The 27,560-nt window shown below is 55.9% G+C and overlaps 1 protein-coding gene across 2 annotated transcripts; it reads right to left on the minus strand.

The window, feature by feature from the left end:
* Nucleotides 1–1,513: 1,513 nt before the first annotated feature.
* On the minus strand, nucleotides 1,514–25,439 carry SEMA6B (semaphorin 6B). 2 transcript variants are annotated; one of them, XM_081134154.1, is made up of 17 exons: nucleotides 25,384–25,439; nucleotides 12,437–12,586; nucleotides 12,176–12,299; nucleotides 10,290–10,350; nucleotides 10,064–10,126; nucleotides 9,510–9,611; nucleotides 9,003–9,093; nucleotides 8,512–8,631; nucleotides 7,880–7,968; nucleotides 7,047–7,264; nucleotides 6,119–6,250; nucleotides 5,746–5,895; nucleotides 5,029–5,211; nucleotides 4,795–4,941; nucleotides 3,937–4,014; nucleotides 3,755–3,813; nucleotides 1,514–3,300 (listed from the first exon to the last, which is right to left on the minus strand). In XM_081134154.1, exons 2-17 carry the CDS (start codon nucleotides 12,555–12,557, stop codon nucleotides 2,429–2,431), a joined length of 2,610 nt encoding a protein of 869 aa, XP_080990280.1. In that variant the 5' UTR covers nucleotides 12,558–12,586; nucleotides 25,384–25,439; the 3' UTR covers nucleotides 1,514–2,428. The 2 variants fall into 2 exon arrangements, with proteins under 2 accessions (XP_080990280.1, XP_080990279.1); XM_081134153.1 differs by lacking the exon at nucleotides 25,384–25,439 and adding an exon at nucleotides 13,266–13,408.
* Between the last annotated feature and the right edge of the window lie 2,121 nt (nucleotides 25,440–27,560).

Raw genomic sequence — 27,560 nt, forward strand, 5'->3', positions numbered from 1 at the left:
CTCTCTCTGAAATCCATAAAGACACATATATTTTTTAAATGAACTCATAGAAACTGATAATAAAATGGATTTTGCCAGAGGCTGGGGGGTGGGAGGTAATGGGGAGGGGAGATGTTGGTCTAAGGGTACAAACTTGCAGTTAAAAGTTCTGGGGATCTAATGTATAGCGCAGTGACTATAATTGATAATACTGTATAGTATACTTGAAAGTTGCTAAGAGAGTAGATCTTAATGTTCTGATCATACACTAAAAGGTAACTGTGTGAGGTAACGGATATGCTAATCTTATTGTGGTGATCATCTTGCAATATATATGATCATCAAGTTGTGCACCTGAAACTTATACAATGTTATATGTCAATTATATCTCAAGCTGAAAAAACAGACACACACAGGTTCCAGAGGAGCTGTTAGATGCCATCACAGTATTTTGTGTTTGTTTATTATCAGTCTCTCCTATGACAAGGGGAAACCAAGTCTGTCTTGGTTCACACAGTAGGTGCTTAATTGACACCGGCTGGAAGGAAGGGTTGTGAACTGTATAATGACATACACTAAAGCGATCTCTTAAAATGAAATCAGGTCACGTCCCCAGCTTAAAACCCTCCAGTGACTTCCTGTCCAACTTAAAACTGATAAGCCTGGGCGATTGGGGGTGGATGAGGGGCTAGTATTTAGTGAGGATGTTGTTTCAGTTTGGGAAGATGAAGTGCTGGAGATGGATGGTGCTGATGGTTGCCCAACAATGTGAATGGACTTCATGACATTGAACTGAACACTTAAAAAAGGCTCAAATGGCACGTTTGAATTTATGTGTATTTATACATATTTTGCCACAGTTAAAAAAATTGTACTCCTCACCTGCTAGGCCCTGCCAACCTGGGGCCCTACCCTTCTCTCCCTCTTCATCTCCGCCTGACCTTCCTTCACCAACTGCTCCAGCTACACTGGCTGCCGCCTCACCCATCCTCCAGGTGAATTTTCCCCTCATGGCCTTTGCACTGGCTGTTCCCTCTGCCTGGAAGCTCTATCTGCACATCTCCCCAGGGCTGTCCCTTCTCACCTGTCTCAGCTCAAATGTTACCCCCAGCAGGCCTTCCTTAACCACCCGTTCTCCCCCCCACACAGTCACCTCTACCTAGCACATTATCTGGCTTTTATGCCATTACTCATATCACTACCTCAAATCAAGTCCTAGTTTGCTTGTATGTGGTCAGTCTCCCCACTAGGCTGTGAGCTCATGAGGACAGGGGTCTTTGTTCCAACACAGTGCCTGGCACATAGTAGGTGCACAATAAATATTTGCTGAAGGACCGATCAGAAACTGGCCCCCATCCATATGAAGACAGGGAACCCCTCGACTCTCCATATTCCCACAATCAGTGCCCCAGAGTTCTGTTGGCTGCTGTGACCCAGCCGTGAGTATTATAGGTGCTCCCAACTGTGCAGGGCAATGCCACTGCCCAGGTCCCACCCCTGGGAGACAGAGCAGACCCAGAGCCTTGGGGGCCGGTGGTTGTAAACAGTTTTATTGATGTGGAGGGGGTTGGGGAGGCAAATCCCAGAGAGGGTCCAGGTCTCAGCTGGCCACTCAGCTGGCATGCATGGTCAGCTGGAGGTCAAAGGGGAGGTCACAAGGGGACAGGTGACGTGGGACCCTCTGACCACCCTGGGGCCATATTTACAGGGGGGCCCACCCACCTTTGCTGCCCCCGGGGCTTTTACACAGCTGCTGCCAGTGTGACTTATGGGCAGGCCCCTCTCCCTGAAACCCCCTCTCTGTCTCCCCTCAAATTCCTAACCGGCACCGTGGAGGCCCCCCTGGCCTTCTGGAAGCCCCTGTGTTGGCTCAGCCAACGCCCAGGCCGCTGGAGCCGCTGCACTCACACACAGACACACACCCTGCATGAGTGCCCATCCCCACGCACACACCGGCAGCAGGCCTCGTGGGCATACACACGCACACTTCCCTCCCCTTCCTGGCCCCTTGCACACGAACATGGCATGCACACACACACACACTCACACACGCCAGGAGCCTAGGTGAAGGAGGGACCTGGGGGGGGCACTTGGGTCTGCAGCTGTGGCCCCCTCCTCATCCCGCCACCTCCAAGCCCTGGGCCGCCACCCCGAGAACGGAGTTGTGCAATTGGGTAGAAAACTGCAAAAAAAACCGCAAATTGGAAACAAACCCAAACCCACGCACAGAAGGTCAACCTCAAATCCATAGCACGTCCTCCCGCCACCCCCCAAACCGCCTCATGTCCCGCGGCCCCGATCAGGGTGGGGGCCAGGCCGTTGTGCTTCCTCGTGGCGGAGGCCCCCCCCTGCGCACTGGGGTGGGGTCTGGAGCACCCACTCGGAGTCGGGCCGGATCTCTCGCTCCTCTTCCCGTGGCTGGCACAGCCGAGGCGTCCGGGGCCCCAGCCTAGGGCACTGGGGGCGCAGTCCTGTCTGTCCCACCGTAGGAGAGGAGGTGGGCCAAGTCCGTGCTGGGCCGGGGGTGGCGGCCACGGCGATGGTCACCCGGCCGGCCCTCGCCGCTGTTGAACGTGTGCGTGCGGCGCAGGGGGGCGGCCGCTGTGGCCTGGGGTCCCGGCCTCCGGAGGCTGCCCGTGGGCGGTGGGCTCCAGGGCCGCGGGAGGCCGTCGGGCGCTGCGTTTGGGTCCAAGGGGCCCGTGGGCGCTGACACCACCCGCCGGCGGTCTGGGCTGGCGTGGGGCGTGAGAGGGAAGTCCCCGTGGGAGGCCCGGCCGGGGGCGGGGGGCTGCTCGGGGGCCCGGGCGGGGGCCAGCAGCAGCAGGGAGGAGGAGGCGGAGGCGGGGAGCAGGGGGTGGCTGTGCTCCCAGGCGCGCGGGCCCAGGGCGTGGGGGTGTGGGGCGGGCAGGCGCTTCTGGGGCAGCGGCGTCTGCTCGGGTGTGGGCAGCAGCCCCGAGTCCAGGTCGTGGGGGCCGCCCTGCAGCAGCGTGGCCTTGGTCCACCCGTTCTGCATTAAGGGGGCCAGCAGGGCCTCAGGGGGTCCCCCAGCCCCCCCCGCCCCCCCGCGGCCCCCGGGGCCCCCTGCCCGGCGCTCGCCCAGCCGGCTCACGCTCAGCACGGCCTCGCTGCCCCCGTGCGCCAGGATGGCCTCCTTGTCCTTGCGGCGGGCCAGCTCGCGCCGCTCGCGGAGGCCCACGTACCAGCCCACGCTGAAGCCCGACACCACGGCGCCCACCACGAAAGCCGCCACCGACGACGTCACCAGCAGGTTCACCGACACCAGCCCGGCGCGCTCCTCCGAGAGGCTGGCCCGCAGGAGCCCTGGCCAAGGGGGCCGTGTGAGGGGGCCGGCCGGACCCGGCGCCCGCGCCTCCGGCTCCTCGGGCGGTCTGCCCATCTGTCTGCCTGGCTCCTTGTGATGTCTCTTTATCCCTTCCAAAGCCTGTCTGTTTCTCTGGGGTCTGTCTGTCTGTCCTCTCAAAGCCTGTTCACCTGTTTGTCCTAGGATGTCTCTGTCACTTTAAAGCCCGTTCATCCGTTTGTTTCTTGGCATCTGTCTCCAGCATCCGTCTGCCTCTCATGCTCTTTCTGTCCCTTTCAAAGCCTGTCCATACATCTGTCTGTCCCCTGACCTCTCTGACCCTCACCTACCTCCTTACCTGGAAGTGGGACCCCCTGCCCTTCCAAAGGTAGCCCCCCCATCTGGACATGGGCCGCAAATGGCATGAGGACCCCAAGGGAGGGTTCCCAGGCCTCCTCCCTTTCCCCCACTTACCTGTGCAGTCCCCTAAGCCTGAGGTGCTAGCCCCGGACACGTCCTGCTCAAAGGTGGCCCTAATGGGGGCAAGACAGACACAGTCAGCAGAAGCCCCTCTCACAGAGCCCGAGGGGGGGAGGGGGAGCCCTGGTCATCAGGTGGGTCCGACACCCTCCCCTCATCTGCCCCCTCCCTCGTACCTGGTGCCAGGGCTGAGGAAGATACAGGAACCATCAGGAGCCCACCCGCAGTAGGGGTCCTGACTGCCAATGCAGTTCCTAGAGCAGACAAGGGACCCAGCAGGTCCATCAGCCACAGTCTCCTGCACGATGCCTCTACTATCAGCTCGGGAGCCCTGGCCACAAATCTCTGCAGTGGGGGCTATTCATTCTCCATTTTACAGATAAGAAAACTGAGGCTCAGGAAAGTTCACTTAAACCGGAGCAGCAGAGCCAGGATTGGAGCCCACCAGCTTGCCCCAGAGCGTGTGCCTTGGCTCTGTGCAGTGGCGTCACTATTGCCATGATGATGGGTGTGGGCGGGGCTTCTCAGTGTGCAGGGCTCACACAGAGCTCAGGGGGGGCCAGGACTTTGCATCTGATTTTCCACCCATTCTAGAGGTAGGGAAACAGCCACCTCCCTGGTCCCCAGCTTCTGCTACTGCTGCTCTTAAAAATGTCATTCAGAAAAAAAAAAAAAAATGTGACTCAGGTCCCATTCCTCCTCTGCCCACACCTCCCTTGGGGTAAAAGCCTAAGTGCTCCCCATGGCCCACAAGGCCCTGCATGACCTGCCCCCATCCTCTCCTTGCCCTCACCTCCTTCAGTGACTCCTCTCCAGCCACATGAGCCTCCTCACTGTTTAGAGCCTCCTCTAAAGCCCCAGACATGGTCTGGTTCCAGGGTCTTTGCATGTGCTGTGCCCTCTGCCCCACTCATCTTTCAACAAGTCAGGATGCTGTTGGGCCCTAAACTGAAAATCAGCTCTTCCCCTCTTCCCATGGTCATCTCCCCTTAATGCCCCCACACGCCCCCAGCAGCGGGCCCGGGGGCACTCACTTCATGCACCCTGAGTACTGCTGGCAGCGGGCCACGGGCACGCGGACCACACAACGGGGGAAGGCCGCCAGCAGGCCTCCTGAGGCCACATCCAACTCCAGGCTCAGCAGCCGCTGCACTGTCTCACTGCCACCTGACTGTCCACACCTGGGGTGAGCAGATTAGTAAGACTCAGGGGTTGTGTCCCATCTCCCTGCTCACTGGCCCTACCTCCCGGCCTCTGCCAGACCCCACCTGTCTGGCCGGTAGGTCTCAAACTCCTCAAGGAAGACACTGGGCCCAGAGGTGCCCAAGGTGCTGGCGTTGGGCCAGACGAGGAACTTGAGGATGGTGCCCGCCTCGGAGCCCAGGAAGACGACAGTCTGGTTGCCCCAGGGGCCAGCGCCCACATCCACAGCCACTCGAGTCAGCTGGTGCCTGTGGCCAGGGCAAGAGGAGTCAGTCTGGCACCACAGCCCCTTCAGTCCCACCCTCACTGGGCAGGCACAGACACACCACCCGCACCAAGCAAGGTGGGCCCAGGCGTGGTTACGTGAGCATACATCACCCTCCTCCAAAACACCCCCCAAACTCGGCTCCCACTTGGGCCTGTCTCTCTCTCCCTGAATTTCCCTCTTTCTGTGTCTCTCTGTCTCCCTCTCTGTGAGTCTCTCTCCCTCTCACTATCTCTCTGTCTCCCTCTCTCTGTGTCTGTCTCCCTCTGTCTTTGTCCCTGTCTCCCTCTCTCCGTCTCTATCTCCCTATCTCTGTCCCTGCCCCTCTGTGTCTCTCTCTGTGTGTCTCTGGTCAGTCCTCAGAGCCACATACCGTCTCCAGAACACTGCTCTCGTTCTCTCCACCCTCCCCTGTGTCCACAGTCAGCCCCGTCCTCCTTCCCCACCCACCACCCTATCCTGGGCTTTCGTTTTCACCCTCTGCCCCACTAGACCCCAGCCACATGTGGGGACTGACCGTGTCAGAGTCCGTACTATCCAGGGCGCATGGCCCAGCGAGGGCACTGCCTCGTCCATCAGGGGGTGGGTCTTGACAAAGCTGAGGATCTCATCAGGGAAGGCGCTAGAGGCGTTGTACTGCATGCCGGGAGCTGCACAGCACCCAGGCCTGGGTGCAGATGAGGGGGTCAGGGCAGTTTGGGGGCCCCTATATAGGAGCTGATTCCCCGTGGGACCCACTGCCCTGCCCCAAGGGCCTCAGTTTCCCTCATCTGTGTAATAGGTGTGGTTGAATTTGGTAACAGCTAAATAACTGCCTGGGAGTCCCCAGACTTCGGTTGTGGGGACAGGACCCACCCAGGCACCTGTCTCAGGATGGAGGGGGCTCTCACCGGGGCCGAGGCACCTGATCCTCCGGCACAGGCGTCCAGATGGACTCAGGGGACTTCTGCTCGCGGAAGCGGCCCTCAAACACGGCAGCCACCTGTGTCATGTCAAAGGCGCAGACAGCAGAGCCGGGGATGCTGGGGAGGTCAGGTGAAAGGGAGCTGTGAGCCTGGTGGGAGGCACTGCCTCAGGCAACTGTGTGGAGGAGTCCTTGTCCTCCGGAGCTGTCAGATGTTCAGTCCCCTGGGCCAGTGGTGTCACCCACCTGCCCCATCCAGTCACTCTGCCTCCTGAACAGTGCTCAGATGGGATCATATTTCAGCTCTTCCGCAACCACTCGTTCCTGGCCTCCACTGTCTCTTGTCTGAATGTTCAGTCTCCCAGACACCACTCTTGCCCCCTTACAACCCTTCCTTCTTCTGTTCCTCACTCTCCTACGGCTCATGAGTGCTTCCAGGATAAAATCCAGGCTCCTCCCTGCAGTCTGTCACCTCCTTGCCCTCAGACTGTCCACTTTCCCCTTTGCTCCCTCCATTCTAGCCACATGGGCTCCTCCCTATTGTTTAAACATTCCAAGTTCATTGCAGCCTCACAGCTTTGCACATACTGTTCCTCCAACTGGGAATGCTCTTCCCTTTTCCTCCATCTCACACCCACTGAAGCCTAGTTTCAATGTCCCTTCCTCCAGGTAGTCCTTTCTGAGCCTCTCCTTCAAAAGCAGTGGGTATTGATGTCTCCCATCTGCCTAGTTCTGACCAAAGGGCCTTGGAGGGTCAGTGTGGCTTTGTTCTACTGTGGCCTGGGGTCAAGGCCTCTTGGGGGTCCAATCTCGCCCAGCCTAGGAACCGGGGAATAGGCAATGAGTGAATGTGGGACCTCTCCATTCATGCCCACCTGGTGCCCCCAGCTCACTCCCATCAACATCCTACTGACCTGTTGCTGGGGGTGGAGAAAATGGCAAGGACTATGGGCCGGCCCCCCAGGCTGACCACACCAGTCACAGCCTGCAGCACATTAAAGTAGAAGTGGGAGTCCCCAGGCACGGAGCAGTTGAGCCGCGCCTTCAGGAAGGACGTCCACTGCTTCTCCAGGACGCGAGGGGAGCCTCCCACATCATTCTTGCACACCCGGGCCACGCGGGACACCACCACCTGGTGTAACAGTGGACAGATGGCACCTGAGCCCACCAAAGGCCACACTGCCCACCACCCAGGCTGGGATGGAGGAGCCTCGCCCTGGCTCACTGTGGTGTCCCAGCCAGTCACTCTACCTGTCTGGGCACCAGACTCCCCAGTGGAAATGTGGGAATGACAGTGAGGATCACAGCAATGTGGCAATCGTGACCATCAACATTTATACTTACAGATTGTTTACTATGAATCTGGTGCTTTATTCTCATCATCTCTTACTCTCCTCCCAAAACTCTACCAAGGAGGGCCTACTGATATTCCCATTATATAGATGGAGAAACTGAGGCACAGAGAAAGGGAAGTGACCGGCACAAGGTCACACCAGTGGTAAATGGCAGTCTGAGCACTTAACTGTGTGGCTGCTGCAATGGATGGGTAGGGAGAGGGCTGGAGGAATGGTGGATGGCTGAGTGGATGGATGGGTGGGTGGACTGATCTGAAGGAGATGATGGATAATGAATGAGACGATGGATGGGTGGGTGGGTGGGTGGGTGGATGGATGTGTGGATGGATGGATGCCTCTCAACTCCACACCCCACCACCTGGGCCTCTCTGGGAGGGGAAATGGCGCTTTACCTTCTCCAGGTAGTTAAACTCCATTGCGATCTCCCGGAAGAAGAAGTAGATGTGGCCGCCCCACTCCACGGCATGCACAAAGTAGGGCTCTACGGGAGAGGAGGGGTCAGAGCCCTGCCCTGACTTGAGAAAGGGTGCATCTAGAGCTGGGAACACGTCAGCCTGGGTGGCTGCTTTTGTGGTGAAGGGTGGAAATCAGTTGATTACCCAGACAAAAGAAAACAGACTCAAAGTTCTGGGGTTTTGAGGGAAGTGGTGAGTGTCAGAGCCCTAAATCACGGTGTCTACCCTCCACAAATAGCAACATCTACTATTTTTGTCACCTTCCTCCCTCATGTGCTAAAGAGCTGAGCTCCTGCTATACCTCTCTTGTAGTTCCATTTTGGGCTTCCAAGCCACTCATTGGTTGATACTTGGATGGTCTCTGAACTGGGATTGAACCCGTAACCTTGACATATTGGGACAATGCTCTAACCAACTGAGCTACCCGGCCAGGGCTAATCTTTCCTCTAGCTTTGTCTTTAAAGAGGCCAGTTGGTTCCAAAGATGAGATGGGCGCCCCCTTCCTGTCTCCTCTGGGACTGTTATTCTGGTGGGGTGGAGGGGGGGAGTTTGATGAATGTCCATCCCACCTTTAAACCACTTGGAGTCGTGTTTCACGGTGCGCAGAGTGGGTCGGTCTCCAAGACTGCGGTAAATGACGGCATCAATGGCTAGGAAGTCGGTAACCGTGGCTGTGAAGAGCATTCCTTCTGGATGGGAGTGATGGGGGAAAGCAGGTGAGAGATTGGATCATAGAGGCCAGAGGCTGTGTGGGTCAATACTTGATCTTCCAAGACTCAGTCTACCTCACTGAGCCCAAGTTATCCTGTCTCTAGGCTGAGCCCTGACCACATCTAAGCCCCGAGCTCAGGCTGAGCCCCAACCCTGCTGAGGCCCTGAGCCCAGATGAACCCCAACTCCCACTGAGCCCCAACCCCAGGCTGAGATTCTGCCTATTTCACAGCTGGACAGACAGTCTCCCAGTCACCTTTTAAATGACCCCAACTCCAAGAGTGGAAAATGCCATGCCTTGCTTGAGGCTGGGGCCCCATCATGTGGTCAGAGTTGGGGGGACACTCACCAGAGAAGAGGGCGACATTGGCGTGTTTGGGGTCATATGGGCAGCGGGCCATGCCACTGATGTTGTCTCCGAGGGGCTGTAGTGTGTCTATCTGCAGGGGGACAGGGCTTGAGTGACAGAGCCCCTGGCTACGCCTGGCAGCCCCCTGGCTTCCCCATACCCCCTCCAAGGGGAATCCTGTCTCTATCTTGGATGCTGAGTGACTTGACCACTCACTTAACCTCTCTGGGGCTCAGTTTGTTGATCTCTAAATGGGTCTAGGAGTCAGTTCTAGCTAATCCTGTTACTGGATCATAGGTAAAATAACTAGGGCTTCCCTGACCCTCATAGAGGCCTCCTTTGGAAGTCTCTTGAGCTCTGGGTGAGGAGGCGAGGAGGACATATCCAGTAAGGCTTCCTGTAGGAGGTTATGTGGGCTGGGGAAAGGGCACGGCTAGTGGAAGGCAGGTGAGCAAAGGTCAGGAAGTTGGGCCTGGGCCACCAGGACTTTGAAGGGTAGAGACTCACACTGTAGTTGGCGCACACAGGATTGAAAGCATTGGAACCGCACACAAAGAGGGTGGATTCGTCCCGAAGTAGCAGCACCTTTACAAAGTTTCGACACTCGCCCTGGGGGGGGAGGGAACAGAGAAGCCAAAGTGGGCGTGGTCATGTGTAGGGGCGCAGTCAGGTCTGTGGGCCTTAATAGGGAGCGGCTAGGGTGGAGGGGAGCCAGGACTGATGAGGACTTACCAAGAGGGGCAGGGATGTGGGCGAGTCTAGATCTAGGACCACATTAGGGACATGGTCACAGCTAAAATAGGGCCGGATAGGGGCATGGCTATGATTAAGGGAAGGGCAAGGACAGAAATATCTACTTTCTATCAGCGGCCATTGAAGGGGTGAAGCTATGGCAAGACTTGGCCTAAGGAAGTGGCCATGACTGAGGACATTTTGGGGTCATGGCCAGGCTCTGGGCGTAGCCATGACAACACCAGGATCCAGGCCTGGGATGAAGGGAGAGGAGGATTTTGCCTTGGGTGTGACCAGGCTGATTGGGGGCATGACCAGGGCCCTCTCACCTCCTGCTTGCCCTTCATCCGACACACGTTGATGTCGCTGGGGTTGGAGCGCCAGGTCAGCTTCTGAGGGCACAGGGAGCTGGTGAGGGGTAAGGGGTACCCAACAGCCCTAGGAACCCCCACTGGGTAGGCCCGAATCCACCTTGCTCCTCAGGGCAATGTCAGCTTCCTCTGGTGAGAGCCCCAAGGGCTGTCCCTTCCCCTCCCACCTGCACCCCATCCTCACCCTCTGGTACCGAAGCTCCGTGGAAGTGGGGGGCTCCAGCTCTACCCGGTACAGGTTGTCCCTGAGGGAGAGGTGCAGTTAGTGAGATTGGGGGCCTCTACCCTCTCCACGTTCCATCCTCCTGGTGGCAGATGTGGTGTCCCACATGGAACATGCAAGGGCATGACAATGCCTCTGCCATGAGCAACTCCAGTACTGAACATGCCCTCACATGCTTGCATGTGCCCTAACAAGTCTCGTGTCTAAAAAGACTCACACGTTTTAGCACACCCATGTGCTTCAACAGGCCACCTCAGGCTTACATACCTGATGGCCTGCGGGCTACACAAAACATGATGAACTGTCTGACTCCTTTACAGCAGGTGCCCCACCCAGCAGCTCTCAGTCTACCCCAGGCTTCCCCCACCCCTCATGTCACAGAAACCTGCCCTGGCCAAGCCCATTGGCCAACTGATATGAGGTAGAGCAGTCACTTCTCTGTCCCCCCCTCCACCATGTCTGACCCTTACAGGTCCCCCCTCCTCCTGGGAACTCAGTTCTCACATGGGCCCCCAAACTCACCAGGCTTCCCTCCTACCTTTCAGACTCTCTCTGGCCTTTTCCCTCCCCCAACCACACCCCTGCTGAGCAGCCTGGTCCACTCTAATACTGACTATACCCTCATAACAACACCCACAGTCCTGTCTCCAGCTTGGGCCTCCTCTGAGCTCCAGATTTGGGGGCCAGCTGCCCCTCCACATCACCACGGGGAGCGCTCACAGACATTTCACATCCAATGTGGCCATTCTGAGCCTGACTGTTCCCTTAAACTTGCTACCCCCCTTCCTCTGTCTTCCACCTCTCACTTTCCTCTGTCCATCTCTGTCCTTCTGGGGGTGCAGACCACAGCTTGGAAGTCACCCTCACATCCTCCCCTCCCACATCCAACTCATCAGCTAACACTGTCTCCTCTGCCTTTAATGTCTATTGAGAACTCACCTACTTCTCACCCTCTCCATGGTCACCACCTTATTCCAGCCCTATTATCATCTCCCACCTGGACCAGCTCAGTCCCCCACAACTTGCCCCCACCCACAGTCTATTCTTCCCAAAGAAGCCACCGGAGGGTGACTGCGACCACCAAAATTAGGTTCCCTCCCTTTACCTACAGCTCTGCAGGGCTCCCACCTCCCTCCAGGTAAAAACCTGTCTTCCCCTCAAGCCAGGAGACCCTAAATGACCTGCCTCTGTCTCCTCCCTCCCCTCACCTCCTCCCTCTCTCCCCTCACTCATTCTGCTCCAGCCACGCGGGCTTCCTTGCTGTTCCTCTAACAGGCCAGGCACAATCCTGGCATTTGCACATGCTGTGCCCTCTGCCTGGATGTCTCCCTCTCCTCCAAATTTCCTCAGGGCTGACTGCATTATTTAGGTTTCAAATCAAATGTCACCTCCTCAGCACCCTCTGTAGGCACCCAGTAAGTTGTCCCATCTGCTAACACACCACAGCAGGCACTGGGCTCCAACCACACCCAGAGTTCAGCACCCTTAAAAGTCCCACCCCAGCCCTGGCCTATGTGGCTCAGTGATTAGAGCACCAAAGGGTTGAGGGTTCAATTCCTGGTCAAGGGCATGCACCTGGGTTGCAGGAGGCTGGGTGCAGGAGGCAGCCTCTTGATGTGTGCTTGATGTGTCTTTCTCACATCGATGTTTCTCTCTCTCTTTATCCCCCCTCCCGCCCTCCCTCTCTTCTCTCTAAAAACCAATGGAAAATATCCTTGGGTAAGGATTAAAAAAAAGAGTCCCATCCCAGGTATCACACAATCACATTCCAGCCAAATAGGCCCCATCATGAAAACTCCCCCAAAGGCTTCCACCTGCTCCCCACACTCTGTTGACAGACCCCCTACCTGTCTCCGATAAACAGCGTCCTGTTGACCCGCAGGACCCGCTGGATGTTGAGGTCATCGGCGCCCTCCACGGGGGTCAGGCGTCCTGGCCCGCTACCCACGAACACGGGATAGTGGTTCAGGTCTGGGGGAGGGGAACAGAGGAGGTGATTCAGAACAGGATGCGCCTGGCCTAGTGAGTCCCGGGGGAAGAGGGGGAGCAGGCTCAGTCGGGGAGCAATCCCTCCTCGGGACACCCCCTTCCCCAGGATCCCCACTCACAGTCCCTGGGGGCCACGCTGAGCGGCGGTGGCTCCTCGGGGAAGAGTCCGTGGGCGCCCCCCAGGAGCAGCAGCAGGAGCAATAGGGCCAGGCGGGGAGGGGGCACTCGCGGAGTCCGCATGGCGAGGTCCGGACGACAGGAGGTGACACCTGCGGGGCGAGGGGTAGGGCGGTGAGCGGCGTGGCCTGCACCCGCCGCCAGATGGCGCTTAAGAGCCGCAGCGGCCTGGACCTTCAATCTCCAGAAAAATTCCCCCTTGGGATAATTTGAAATAACAGCAATCACGGCACTAACAATAATAATACCAGCACTTGTTTAATTACCACAACAACGTTCTTACCACATATTAGTGAAAGCTCAGGAAACTTTCTAACAAAAAATTAATAATATTTAAATTAAATGATTTTAATTTGTAAAATTAAATGATTTTAAATAAACAATAATAATAATGATAATAGATACATTTCAAAAGATATTTTAAAAATTAATCTCAAAAGTAGAATTAAAACATAAATATCTTAAAATGAAAGCCTCAAAAAAGTTCAAAGTCCTTTGGAATTTTATCAACCACAATCTGGGAATTGCGGTACTTTAGAATCACAGAATATTCCGGCCTCAAAGGCCCCCGGGTAAGTTTGACTTCCTTCTGGAGACCAGCCTTTCTGTCCTCTGCTCCAGTGCCCCTGTGACAGGTGCCTCACTACTTCTCCAGGGGGTCTGTTTCCCACTCCCATTCAAAGAATTTTAAAGAAACTTCCTGGCATGTGGAGTGAAGGCCCCCCCCAACTAAATGACTATCTGATTGGTGGAAGTGTTTGTAGAACTCACCCTCTGGAACCTAGCCGTCCATACCCCTTCCAGAACGGGGTGCAGTCCAGAGGCCCCAAATAAGAAACCCACAGCCTTGTCCTTCTGAGAAGTCCCAGCAAGCCCCATGCTTCACTTTCCACATCTCAGTAGCAGGGACATTTCCAAGCCCTGCCCAGGCCTCAAAGGAAATTCTGAGCCCCTGGAGGCGGAGGTGGTGAGGGAACTTTGGCCCTGGAGTGCCTGCTTCCTGGTCTTCAGGGCCAAAACAGGAAGGCCTTGCAGGGACCAGCAGGGCTTCCTCTCTATGACCCTGAACTTCCAGGATTTGTGACTCAGAGGACATCCGGATCCCACATGTGCACAGCCGTGACATTCCTTCTTTAAGAGTTTCCTTCCCCAGATCCTCCCCTGCTCCGCAGCCTCCCATGGCTCCCAATGACCCCAGATCTAGGCCCCATCCACTGTCTGGCATTCAAGCCCCCAACTTTACTGCTAACCCCACTGGTGCCTACCCCACTCTTCTTCCCTACACCACCAGCCTGGACAACCCTGACCTCTCTGGTGCTCTGTCTGCTCTGTGCCTTTTTTTTTTTTTTTTAAACACATTTTTGTACATTGTGGTAAAATATATATAACATAAAATTTACTATCTTAACCATTTTTAAGTGTACTGTTCAGTGGCATTAAGCCCATTCACAATGTACAACCGTCACCACCATCCATCTCCAGAACTTGCTCACCTTCCCAAACTGAAACTCTGTTGCCATTTAAACACTAACTCCCACTCTCTCCCCCAGCCCCTGGCTCCCACCATCTACTGTCTGTCTCTATGGCTCTGACTCCTCTAGGGACCTCCTGTGAGTGGAATCACACGTTATTTGTCCTTTTGCATCTGGCTTATGTCACTGAGCAAAATGTCCTCAAGGTTCATCCATGTGGTAGCACATGTCAGAATTTCTTCCTTTTTAAGGCTGAATATTCCGGTGCGAGGATGGGCCGCCCTGTGCCCATCCGTCACCTGCGCATGGGCGCTGCGTTGCTTGCACCTCTTGGTAACTGAACGGTGCTACTGGGAACAGGGGCGCCAACCGCCTCTTGCAGGCTCCGCTTCCTATTCTTTTGGGCATGTACCCGGAAGTGAAATTGCTGGGTCACATGGTAACTTTATGTTTATTTATTTTTTAGAAAATGCCATACTGTTTCCACACCACTTTACCTTCCCACCAACAGTACGCGGTGTTCCAACTGCTCCACAGCCTCCCATCACTCCTCATTGCGTGTTTTTTGATCGCAGCCACCCTAATGAGTGTGAGGTGATGCTTTGTGTCTTTTCAGGTTAGTTATTCTGACGATAATACAGAACTGAACGCCACATGCTCTTTTTTGGGGAGTCTGGGCTACTTTAGGGCCAACCCACTGTACCTGGCCTCAGTTTACCTCCCCCCACCCGGGGTTACCAGAGGCCTCAGCACCTCCCCCAGCTCCCCTAAGACCATCTGCTTCTCTCCATGAAACTCGAGGCGCCTCTGCTAGCAGCCGCCCGGCGCCCGCCTGCCGGGAAGCCGCCCCACCACCTGCCCCAGCACCTGGCCACCGGGAGCTGCCACCAGGCAGGGACGTGTGTGGCCAGCATGTGCACCCCATGGCTTGCAGGGCACCCATACACTCACATGTCTGTGTGCCTGCGGAGGGGACATGCTTGCTGCCTGCAGCCTTGGGACATGCATTCATGCCCATGGGGGCGGGGGACAGTCATAAATTGGTAAAGCGATAATTCCCATCCAGAAGGGCTCAAGCTGTGGTTGGGCCTCTCAGCTTGACCCCTCAACCATCACTCCAACTCGTGACAGGCAATCCCATTGTACAGATGAGGAAGCTGAGGCAGAGATGGAAATTCCTCAAGGCCACCACACTTCATCTCCCCCCATGGCCAAGTGGTCTCTGGAATGACTTCCCAGGTATTACACTGCCTTAATTACTATTAGTTTGTCACAGGTTTGAATTTCCTTCTGGAACATTTTTCCTACTTCTTCCTGCCCTGGTGCCTGGGCTACTCTTGAAGCCCAGGGCTTCAGTATAAATTTTAGGATCAGCTGGTAAGTTCCAAAACAAGCAACAGATAAAACAAGCCCTCTCAGGATTTTTACTGGAAGGTGCTGAATGTATACATCCAATTGAACTACTGACTGACAGCTGATGTTCCTCCACCCAACGGGTGCTTCCTTGGTCCTGCCTGTTGCAGCTGAGGGCTCGGGCCACACCCAGGAATCACTTTCCAACTCCTATCAACACCCCCGCTGCCCCCAGCCTCACCCTCTCACCTTCACATCCAATGCTAGCAAGTCTTGTGGGTTCTGCCTTCAAATTTATCCAGAATTCTCACCCATTCCCAGTCCAATCCCTGGTCAGCCCCAGTCATCTCCTGCGTGGACCAGTGCAGCACCCTCCGCCCTGATCCCCTGGCTTCCACCCTTGCTCCCCCAGCCTGTTTTCCCTGCATCAGCCACCAGAGGGCCTGTGTGAGCACCTATGTCAGGGCTATGCCAGCTTTCTGTCCGCAGCCCTCCTGGACTCCCACCTTCCTAGGGGTAAAAGCCTAAGTCCTCCCAGTGGCCCACAAGGCCTCGTATGACCTGCCTTCATCTGCCCCTCTTTGCCCTCATCTCCTCCCTCTCTCTTTGCTCATTCTGCTTCAGCCACACAGGCCTCCTTTCCGTTCCTCCATCATGCCAGGCACAGTCCTGCCCCAGGGCCTTTGCACGGGATGTTCCCCCACACCCGAAAGCCTCTTCTTCCAGATATCCACAAGTCTCCCTCTTTATTTCAGGTCTCTGCTGAAATGCTGCCTCCTCAGAGAGTCCTCCCCACCCCCATCACCCTGGACTCCAGCAGCCCCACCCCTCCCCATGTCCCCCCCATTCACACCTTGTGTCACATTCTCAAAGGGTCCTTTACACCCTTTACATCTCCAAATATGGTCCTCAGACCAGCAGCCTCACCTCATTTGAAAGCTACTAGAATGCAGAGTCCCATGCCCTACCCCAGATCTGCCCAATCAGAGCCTGAATTTTAGCTCTATCTCCAGAGACCTGAGTGCACAATAATTCAGAGAATTGGCTTATGTACCAATTCCCCCAAATGAAGTAATCACTCATGTAACAGCTCATTCAAAGCCTTTCTGCCCCCTTGGAATGTGAGCCCCATGAGGGCAGGCCTGGGTGTATCTTGGCCAGTGATATGTCCCCATAGTTTCTGGTACACCACTGGTGCTCAATAATGGCTTGTATGTGGATGAACTAAGTGTCAGCACAAGCAGTTGAACCCAGATTGGACCTCTTGCCTGGTTCAACTTTGCCCATCACCTCCGTAACTGCATGGGTGTCTGCAGGTGGGTTGGTCCCCCCCCACATGTCCACAGGCCCCAAAGTCCACTGCATGTCATGGTGTCTGTGTGTTCACATGTATCCATGGATACAATCACAGAACAAGCATGTGCCCCAGAAGTGGTGGGCAGTCCACACTTGTGTGTGCACACGCCTTTGTGTCCAAGTGTACACACTTGGACACCCGGGAAGTTTCTGTCTGCACTCCCCTATTGATGACTTTCTGGCTGTCAGCTTCCAAAGACCCCAATTAACCGTTGACAGGCTGTCTACCCACCCTCCTGCCCTGCTCAGCCTAACCCACTCTTGGTGGCAGGTTGGGGAAACTGAGGCCCAGAATGAGGGCTGGACAAACAACAGTGCCAGCCAAAGAGCCTCAGGTTAGCAGCCCAGTCCGAAATGCACAGTCTAGGCTCAAATCCTGCCTCTGCCTCCTATCAGCTGCAGGACCTCCAATAGTCACTTCCCCTCTCTGGGCCTCAGTTTCCCCATCGATAAACTGTAGGTAACTATAAGTTCAACCCTTAAATGTTGCTCCAGGGTTGAAAGGACATGTTGTAGACCAGCAACGTCCAACAGAAAACCATGCACGCACATGTGTAGTTTTAAATTTCCTAGTGGCCACGTTGGAAAGGTGGTTCAACAGCAGCCCAGTGCTGGGTGAAAGGCTGAGCACAGTGGTTGGTGAGTAACTGGAACCATTGAAGGAAGAGTGAAAAGGTCCCAGCAGGTCGGGAGAGGACTCCTGGGATTTCCCCCCTTTTCCAGACAAGACCATTTCCCCTTTGGTAAAATGGGGCACTAGAACAGGGCCTGGCCCACATGCTCACTCTATGTGAAATGACCTTGCTGAATGACCTTGGGTCAGCAGCTAGCCCTCTCTGGGCTGCTGTATCATGGCAGGAGCTCAGTAACCCCGGGTCAGGCTCAGAGCCCATTTCTCCAATCTGCCATGGCAAAGATTGGGGCGAGATGCCCATCTCCATAGAAGGAGCTCCTGTCAGCCCAGCCGTTCCAGGATCCCAGCTCCGGGGCCTGGCGTCCCCGAGGAGATCAAGTAACCTGCCTGGCAGCCAGGCCCCTGCACCATCCAGGTCTAGTTACCGGCTCTGCTTACAGCTGCCTCCTCCAGCTGCCTCAGTCGCCCCCGTCGCAGCCTAGCCGGGCTCTGGAGCTGTCTAGGAACTTGGCTGAGCAGCCAGAGGGTGTTCCTGGGGCCCTGGGCATGGTGGGGCGGCTGTGGAGAAACGTCTCGACCCCCGATACCCTCTCAACGCCAGTTACAGCATCTCTCCCCAGCCTGGGAGGTGGCCAGTGCAGCCTCCTGTCCTCCACCCTCCTCCGTTTCTCCATCATGATCCCCGGCACCACCTGGTTATCACAAGGAGTAAATGAGGTACTCATAGCTGCTTAGTAAACTACTGACTGCTGTGCAGCCTTGGGCTACATTCTCCCCCTCCCTGGGCTTGCTTCTTCCTCTGTGAATGAGGTATGAAACTGTCAGCTCCACGACAGCAGGGGGTCTGGCACACAGTAGGTGCTCAGCAGACACTGGCTGAATGAATGTCCCACAAGCAGTCCATACTTATAAAAGAGCTGCAAGGATATATTTATTTCCTGAGAACCAACTGTGCGCCAACACAGCAAGGGGTAGAGCCATGACCAGGACTGTGTGTCAAGAGCTTGGCAGAGCTGGGTATGCAGTCAGCACTCAGTTAATGCTGAGGGTCTCTTTTGAAGAGGATAGCACTCAGAGTACCCGAGCATATCCATCCCACAGCAGCCCAGCAGAGCAGGGATTGACATGAAGATTTTATGAAGCCTCTACTATGCGTGGGCCAGGTATTGGGCCAAGCCCTTCACATGCATGAACTCATTTCCTGCCCACACCAACCAGATGACGCAGAGACCAGCACCATCACACAAGCATCATCACCCCTGTTTTATAGATGGAAAAACAGATTCAGAGAGGTTAGGTTACTTGGCCAAGGTTGCACAGCACAGAAGGATAAAGCCAGCATTTGAACCCAGGCATGTGGTTATACTGCCTCTTGCTGACATTTATTGAGCGCCCACAATGTGCCATCTGTCTATGAGGCCACACAGTCTGAATGAACATTTTGAGAATAAACAAGTGGAGACCCAGAGAGAGGCTGTCCTGTCCCCAGGCCACTCAGGGAACCAGAGAGGAGACCAGGTGGCAGAAGCAGGACCTTGAATGGGAGATATGGGCAGGTCCCTGGGACTCCCAGCCCTGATGGGGAGTGGGTGCTCCTGGGTAATTAACTTTAATCCCTGTTTGGAAATTGGGACACCAGGAGGCAAATCGGAAGCAGCAACTTGTAATTAGGAATGGGGAAGAGGGGGCTGCTTTCTTGCTGATGCTGAGACCATTTTGAGGAAATTAAAGTGTCATTTATACCCAGAGAATCATTAGGGGGCCTGGAAACAGACCACCCAAGGGGACTGAGGACTGGGGACTCCTAGGGAATCCGGGCTGGGGGCTGGTGGGCTCGGCACTCACAGATTCCCAAGTGGGGGGGCGGCTGAGCAGGCCTGGGGACAGGTTGGCCCTGCCTTCAGCCCCAGTTTGGAGGAAATACGGAGTCAGGCCCTGCTCTTGGCACCATTTTGGGAGACAGAGGGAAGCAGGTTTGGCTCTCAGGACTCCACTTTAGGGAGAACAAAGAGATCTGGTCCCTACCCTCAGTGTCCTCCATCTGAGAGCAGATGATGGGGACCCCAGTCCTGCTCACTTGGGGTTCTGGAAGCCCTCCTTTACTCCAGGCTGAGCCCCCACCCAGAATTCCCCCTCTCAGAGGCCCTGCCTGGGAGGTCACAGGGATCCCCAAGTGGGATAGGGCCAGAAAGGCAGGGGGATACCACTGAGAGATGCTGGGCTGGAGGCAAGCAGGGCTATGCCAAGTGCTGCTGGGAACGGAAGACCTGGCCAATGAACTTGAAGAAGATAAAAGCGGGAAATAGGTCCCAAGGGAAGGTCCTGGGGTCAGAGCAGACCACAAGTCCTAGTGAGTCACAGCTCAGGAATGGCAGAATCATTGGCAGAGTGACATGGGCACTGGGGGATGGGTCATGAGAAATGTGCATCAATGGAGAAAAACAGTGAGGGGCCCCCAGTTTTGCTGGGTGACCTCAGGGAATTTGCCACCCAATCTGTGCCTTATTTCTCTCCCCAGAACCTGGAGATTAGACATTCAAAGGGAAATAAAAGCAAACACTTATGGAACATCTATTGTGTTCCAAGCCCTGTGCTATGGGGCTTTAGAGAAGATACTGGTGGGGTAGTTGGGAGGGGTTCTTCTCCCATTTTACAGGTGAGAAAACTGAGGCCCAGAGCAGGTAAGTGATGTGTCCAAGGTTGCACAGCTAGGAAATGGCCAAGCTGGAATTTCAACCCAGGTCATCTAGTCCAGACACCACACTCTTAATCATAGCACTAACTGCCCCCAGAGAAAGGGGTTCTCAGTCCCTTCCCACATCCATCCATCAGCAAGTCCAAAATCTACCCCATCCACCCATTTCTTTACCCCCCCATGCCTCAACCTGGCCAGCCTGCATCATCACTCACTGGACCAGTGCAGCATCCCTCCCCACCCACAGTGCTGCCCACAGTAGTCCTCCTAGCAGCAGCCAGAGGCACCTGTGGTTACCCAAGTCAGGCTCCACCCTTCTCTGCCCACAGCCCTCAGGGCTCCCACCTCCCTCACAAGGCCTTGTACAACCTGCCCTGCCCCATCCCCTCCCTGCCCTCACCTCCCCCTCCTCTCCCCTTCACTCACTCTGCTCCAACCACACGGACCTCCTCTCTTCCTCCAACATGCCAGGCACATTCCTGTCCCAGGCCCTTTGAACAGGCTGTTCCCTCTTCCTGGAATAATATTCCTCCAGATCTCTGAACGACTGCCTCCTTCTCATCTTCCAAGTCTCAGCTCAAATGCCAGCTTCTCAGAAACACCCTCTCTACTCCATCAGCTCTGCCCTTCTCAGCTACATCATCCAATATTATTGTCTTCAGAGCACTTATTATATTTGACTTACTTTCTCTCTCTAGTTAGTGTCCATATCCCCAACTGGCTGTGAGCTTGACAAGGGCAGGGCCCAGTCAGCCTTGGTCATTGCTGGCACATAGTAGGTGCTCATTAAATATTTGTCAACTTCCCAGCTGGCGTGGCTCAGTGGTTGAGCATTGACCTATGTATGATCCAGGAGATCGCAATTCCATTTTCCGTCAGGGCACATGACGGGGTTGCGGGCTTGATCCCCAGTAGGGGGCATGCAGGAGGCAGGTGATCAATGACTCTCATCATTGATGTTTCTAACTATCCCTCTCCCTTCCTCTCTGTCTAAAACATCAATAAAAACATATTTTTAAAAAATATTTGTCAGCTTATCAAATGAGAGCAAAGACCCTCAGCTCCCATTGAAATAAAGGCCAGAAGCCACAATTTCTGCTTTTCAAAGTAACTCCTTTTTCTGGAGTAAGAAAAACAACAGGATTATGCTTGGCATGTGCCTGCATCCTGCATCCTCTTTTTGAAATGTTGAACCCTAAGAGAGAGAATAGCATCTCTGTTTTACTGATGGGGAAACTGAGGCTCAGAGAATGGGGCATGAGTGAGTGAAGAGGTGGGCTCAAACTTAGGCAAGTCTGATCTGCCAAGGCAACCTCTAAGGGCAATAATTTAGAGTGGCTGTTTCAACTGCGCAGACTCTTACTCTGGGGAAGGAAAAAGGTTCTTCTGAAACTAGCAGAGAACGTGTGGTCTCCTCTGGTGAACTCCTACACATTCATCATAGCCCTAGCTGCAATGCCCCTCCAAAGTGCATCTTCTCTGATCCACTGGGCAGAGCCCACTTTCACCAGTCCTATTTGCTCACTCTGCCCAGGCCCTGACCCTCTGTAGCAGAGGGCCAATGCCTGCCTCTGTTTCCTTTCCCCCTTGAGAGCCAAACAGAGTCAAACAGAGCTAAAACCTCCCCCTCTAGGATCCCAGTGTCATGCAGCATGGGACACAGTACATGGAGGCCACTGGGGGCATTTGTTGAATGACTTATCTCCCTATCTGCCTTGGACAAGGGCTGCCCTGAGAACCCAAAATCCTTACTGGACTCCTGCATTTAGGAAGTTCTCTCCTAGGTCTGCCCTTGGAATGCAGGCTCAGCCTGGGTCACGGTGCATCCTGGGAAACGTAGTCCTCACTAGACAGAGCCTCCGTCCCTGCAGGTCCTGGGGTAGCCACATTTGGACCCTGGGACCAGACTGTGAAGGGTCATTGAGGGTGCCTGGTGAGGAGCCCATACCCCTGCCCAAAGGAATAGAACTGGCCTCCCAAGTTACCTCCTTAGTGTTCTAATGTCTGCCACTTTTTCTGGACCTCCCCGAAAGACAGGTGACGAATGACCATGACAATAAAAAATAATTTTGTGACTAAGGTCCAGACCTCTTAGGCCATATACTGAACTCTCGCCTGTGTCTGTTGGGGGCTCCCTTGAGCCTCAGTTTCTCTATTTCTGCTAAGTGAGACTCTACCCACAGTCAACCCCAATCACTGCTAGGTCTTAGAGGAATCAGTCTGAGAATCTGCAGCCCTTTAAATGAGAATCTGCAGCCCTTTAGAAGGATTTCAGAATCATGCTATCTTAAATATTCCAGCTCAGAAAACCCATAGTACCTGGAAATTTAGAAGAAATCTGGAGGGTCACCTGGACCTAACAAATGCCAGAATTATTTTTCCAGGGTTCGGGAAAGATGGCTGTCCAACCCCACTTTCCTGCCACCCAGGATGGGTGGTCCGTGGTACCACCGCTCCAAGCAGCTAACTTGGCTTCCAGGAGCCTGTCTCCTGGTAGCTACTCATTCTCACTGTTGCTCAAGGCCTGAAAAGTTGCCCATTCACTCTCCTATTCTAAAACCTTCTATGGCTCCCTATTCCCCTTGGGATAAAGCCCGCTCCTCAGCTTGGCATTCACGACCCCTGCTAACTCTCAGGCCTCATTATTCATTGCGTCCCACCCTTAAAATAGCCCAGCCATTCAGGACTCCCACAGCTCACCAGGCAGTGGCTATCCTTGCTGCTCCTTCTACCTGGCATCCCTGTCGCCCTCTTCTCCTGGCAACATCCTTTTCATCCTTCAAGCCCAGTGCTGACATTCCCTCCTCCAGGTGGCCTTCCCTGCTTCCACCTGTCGTGACCCTGGCTGAGTCTCTGGGCCCCCAGCATCACCTGGCAAAGGGCCAGGTACAGAGGACAGGGCCACACCCCAGGTTCAGCTAGGGACACCCTCTCCCCCAGGAGACGGGCAGCAACCAGCATGTCCTTCAGCCCCTGGGGACCCAGCTCCCCTGTCCCGCCGGCTGACGTCAGGGTCACCTTTCCAAGGACAGTTTGATTTCTATCTTGCAGGTCCAGGTAACCTCAGCAACTCCTGTCACAAGCCCTGGGCAGCCACTGCAGATGCCAAACTCTTCTACAGCACAAATCTCCAGCACCTTCTTTGCCCAGTGGACAGAGATGAAAACTGAAGCCTAGAGGAAAAACAGCCCCTCCTAGGTGACTCAATACTCCCTCTGGCTCAAAGACACCTTCTCACCTCAAAGCAGAGAAGGCGACAGGACCCTGAGGACCTGTGGGTGCTCAGTTCTGGCAGAAGGCAGGGGGGAAGTAGGAGGAGAGTGGAGAGGTTACAAATCCAGGGCTTTCTTATGTGACCTCTCTCTGCCTCATCTCCCTCCACTTAACTCCTTAGACCCAAAAAGCATCTTCTGGGTAAATCACAGCCCAGAGAGTGCTAGAGACCTGTCTAAGGCCACACCTCTCAGTCTCCTGCCTTTTCCCTTTTTTTTGGAGTGGGTTGGGGTGTTGGAAGCTCCAGGTCCAATTTCTGCACAGCCCAGGATGGACAGAGGAGTGGGGTCCCAGGGTAACCTTTGGGGAAGCATTTGGGTTTCATGTGGGGGCACCTTTCCCCTGACCCCATCTAGCAGCCCCAGGAGTGGAGAGGCCTGGCTTCACTCTTCACCCTCTGTGCTGCCTCTCTGGGCCTCAGTTTCCCAATCTGCTCTTGGGAATGAGCAGGTACAGGGTGGGCACACTATAGTTTAATGAGGTTTCTGGCAGGCTGCCACCTACCCAGTATCCAAGGGGTCTCCTATGGGCCCCACGGACCCCCAGCCACCTTCCTGTAGAGCTTGGGGCCTCCTCAGGTGAGTCCTGACCCCACCCAAAACCCCCATCCATCTCCCCACATCCTGTACTCTCTCAAAATAGAGTTTCAGCAACTGCCCAGATACATCTGAAATTTTTATCCTTGAAAGAAACCACGTCTACTAGGATGTGGAAAGGGGGATAAGGGCAGGGGAGCTTATGGAGGAGGGGATGTCCCAGGGTTCTGAACTTTGATTTTGAACCCCTTGAGAAGCTGAGGGAACCCAGAGAAACATGAAGAAATGCAATTTTGCAAATAAGGTGGGGGTCCCTTCTGTAGCCCCAGCCATTGGTCTCCCCTCCTTCCTCCTTAAATCCAAATCCAGACCCCAAATCCCAAGCCCCAGCTCCCTTTGGATCTGGGGGTCAAAGATGACAACCTCAGGGGGAGGATGCCAAAGATCTCAGCCAGAGAGGTTCTAACAGGGGCAGAGAGTGTGTGAATTGCCCGGATTCTAGGACTCTTCCAAATACTTTAAGCTCCAGTGTCTACATATCCCCGGCAGGAGCAGGGGCAGGGGTTCCCTAAGGCACCCCCTCTATGGAGGTGCCAGGAGATAGAGAGCAGGACAGAGGGTCAGGTGACCCCTGCCCCCCCCACCAATTAGCACCCCCAAGAGGGGGGGCCACACTCGGTACTCCCCACCCTGCCTGACACTCTGGGAGAGAGACCCTTTCTTTGTCCCTTTGTCAGTTCTTGGGGGCCCCATGAACCCTCCCGGGGTCCCCACTGCAGCGAGGGTATCCGGGCGGCTCTCTCCACCCACTGCGGCCCCTCCCCTGTGGCTGGGGCCCTGGACTAGACCTGGGCCAGGCAGGAGGCTGGAGAGGGCTCAGGGGCGGCCAAGGTGCGGTGGCTGACAGTGAAGTGGGGTGGAGGGGCTTCACCGCGCTGGGACCACCCCCAGCCCTGGGTGGCCCTCGACTTAGCCCCCAGGGCCCCGGTCCCCAACACCAACCCCCATCCCCTGCCAGCAGGCCCCCAGCCTGCCCTGAACACCCCCACCTGGGCCCAAATCCAGCTCCCCAGCGGCGCAGCCGTGAGCCCCCATTATTGTCTCCTACGCCCCCCCTGGACAAAATCTCCACCCGCTGCGGTGCCGACAGAACCCCCATTATAGCTCCACATACAGGCCCCCAGACAACATCCAGCCCCCCCTCCCAGCTGCGGTGCCATTGGACACCCCCTTTACGGAGCCTCATTCGGCACCCCAGGCCCAAATCCAGCCTCTTCAAGGCGTTGCTGCTGGACCCCATTATACCCTTCCAGACAGCGACGCCCCCTCTAAAATCTAGCCCCCTCCCCAGTTTCTTTGCCGACAGATCCTCCCGCTATGGTGCTCCACAAACACCCTCCCGGCTCCAAATCCATCCCCCTCCCAACGGCGGGGTCCTCAGGAGCCCCCCAATGATAGCGCCTGATCCGGCTGCCCTAGCCAACAATTCGGGCCCCCCAGCTGCGTGCCGACAGACACCCCCAGGGCAGCGTCCCCCAGCCCCCTCTCGCAGACGCCCCAGGGCGCTTACCTCGGAGCCGCGGCCACCGCGAGTGCGCGGGAGGGAGCGCGAGGGCGGGAGGGCGCGGGCGGGGGCGCGGGGGGGTCGGTGCGCGCACCTGTCCGGGCCCGGCCGGCTCAGCTGGGCATCCCGAGTGGGGAGGGGGCTGGGGGCGCGCTCCCCCGCCCCCGGGCCGCGGCGCTGCGCTGGGGGAGGGGGCTCAGCCCTGGCTCCCCGCGCGCTGTCGTCGGCTCCGGGGGGGGCGCTGCGCGGCAGCCGGGCCGGGGGCGCGCCGCGGCCGCATTTTTTCTGCCCGCCGCGGCGGCCGCTGCGACTCGCGGGCAGCCACCTCGGCCCCCCACCCCGTCCGCCGCCTCTCCCCCCCTCCAAGCCCGGCCTGAGCCGCGCAAAACGCGGCCCGGATTGACGGCGGCACGGAAGGGAGGGCGGAGCCTGGTGGGCGGCCCGAGGCACTGGGGATGGGGGCGGAGGTGGGAGGGAGACCCGAGAGAAGACTCCCTGATTTTGTCCGGGTGGGGCGCCTAATTGCGCAACCCCCTTACCCTCCTGCCTTCCTGCTCTGGTTCACTCTAGCCAGACTCACAGCCCCAGGATCCATTCCCAATCACACCCTGGGGTGATGGGGTGGCGTCAGAAACCCCCGAGGTCTACATGGTCCCCTTCATATGAGGTTATTTATTCAGTGTTATACTCAGCAGACACGTGAGGAAACTGAGGCACGGGGAGGCTTCTTGTTCAAAGTCACCTAGTAAGAAAGTGGGGATTTGAATCCGGGGCAGCTGGCAGCTGTCCTGTGTCCTAGGGTCCTGTGGGGCCTGGTACAGAAAGGGGTTCCTAGGGTGCTGCAGTTCCCCCTGGACCCATGAGGAGTATTCTGCCCCTTGCCTTTGGGACTCCAGGACAAAGTGGTCTTCTGATTCCAGAGACCTCCAGGTAACCTCCTTGACCCTCTATGACCTGAGGACAGTAGGAGCCCCTCTCAGGGTCTCAATGTCCCCATCTGTCCAAAGCACCACCCCATGCAGGTGAGACCATGTACATCTCCCCCATTTGTCCCTCCAGCATCTCCAGTATACAGTAGACATTCAATAGATGTTTTATTATGTATCTATCAACATATCTTGCACACTCCTGTATACGGGGGCCACTTCTGAGCCCTTGATTGCATAAGTCGCCTCATTCACTCCTCAGGGCAGCCCCATAAGGCTCCCAGAGATGGGAACTGAAGCACAGAGAGGCCAAGGAGCTTGCCCAAGGGCACAGGCAGATGGGAAGAGAGCATTGTCCTCTTGTCACTGGTTATAAAGCACCTTCTATGTGGGCCTTACACATTGTGTCCCATCATGGACCCCAACAGTCCTGGGGCTCACACAGGCTGTGTGGTTTCCCTGTGTGTCATCAAAACTTGAATCTTGCTCCCTGGGACACACAGGGTCCTGGCAACCCGCTTCTTCCAGAGCCTGGGCATCTGCCCAGGGGCCATCCTGGTGACCACAAACCTCCGCCAGCAGCCAGGTCTTCCTGACAGTGGTTCTGCCCTGGTCTGTTTTCCGGCAGAGCCAGAGTCCCAGGCAAATCAGCCTGCACCTGCCAGCATCCAGCCTCACCCCCTGTGTCCTGCCCATCTGGGGAGATGATGCCTGTCAACAAGGGGAGGTGAGGGGTAAGACACAGCACCTCTGGGTGACAGCCAGGCTCTGCAGCTCCATACCATTCCTTGGGCTGTGCCCCCCCCCCCATGCCCTCCCTTTCCTGCAACCTATTCCTTCAACAAATATTTATCTAGCACCTACTGTGTGCCAGGCCCTGCCATGAGCAGCCAACAAGACAAACCAGCTACCTGCCCTCAGTCTAGCAGGGGAGAGAGAGGAACCAAGGCTAAGATGGATGGGGGCACTGTGACTGGGTGGGAGCCTAGGAGGACCATGAGAAGGTAATCAGGGGACCATAGAAGGACAATAGTTGGATTTGGCAAAGCACATGAGGTGAGGGGTGAGGAGTGGGAAGGGAATACTAGACAGAGGAACCTACTTGAACAAAGGCTCTGAGGGAGGCCCCACCCCCGAGGACCAGCTCAGCTGCCACCCAGTCTTCAGCGACCATGAATGGGTCTTTCATGCCCTGGATCAGGGCAAGGTCAGGCCCCGCTGCTCATTCCCCCCGCCCCGGGCTCCTGACTGTCTGAG

This window comes from Miniopterus schreibersii (genome assembly GCF_964146895.1).
Source record: "Miniopterus schreibersii genome assembly, chromosome: 4".
NCBI lineage: Eukaryota > Metazoa > Chordata > Mammalia > Chiroptera > Miniopteridae > Miniopterus > Miniopterus schreibersii.

Excerpts from the sequence above, each read along its gene's own strand:
- SEMA6B (XM_081134154.1), bottom strand. The coding sequence starts at position 12,557 with ATGCGGACTCCGCGAGTGCCCCCTCCCCGCCTGGCCCTATTGCTCCTG. Across the intron at positions 12,300-12,436 it reads CAGCGTGGCCCCCAGGGACT|ACCTGAACCACTATCCCGTG; the intron begins GTGAGTGGGGAT and ends CCCCTCCCCCAG. Across the intron at positions 5,212-5,745 it reads ATAGTACGGACTCTGACACG|GCACCAGCTGACTCGAGTGG; the intron begins GTCAGTCCCCAC and ends CCCTGGCCACAG.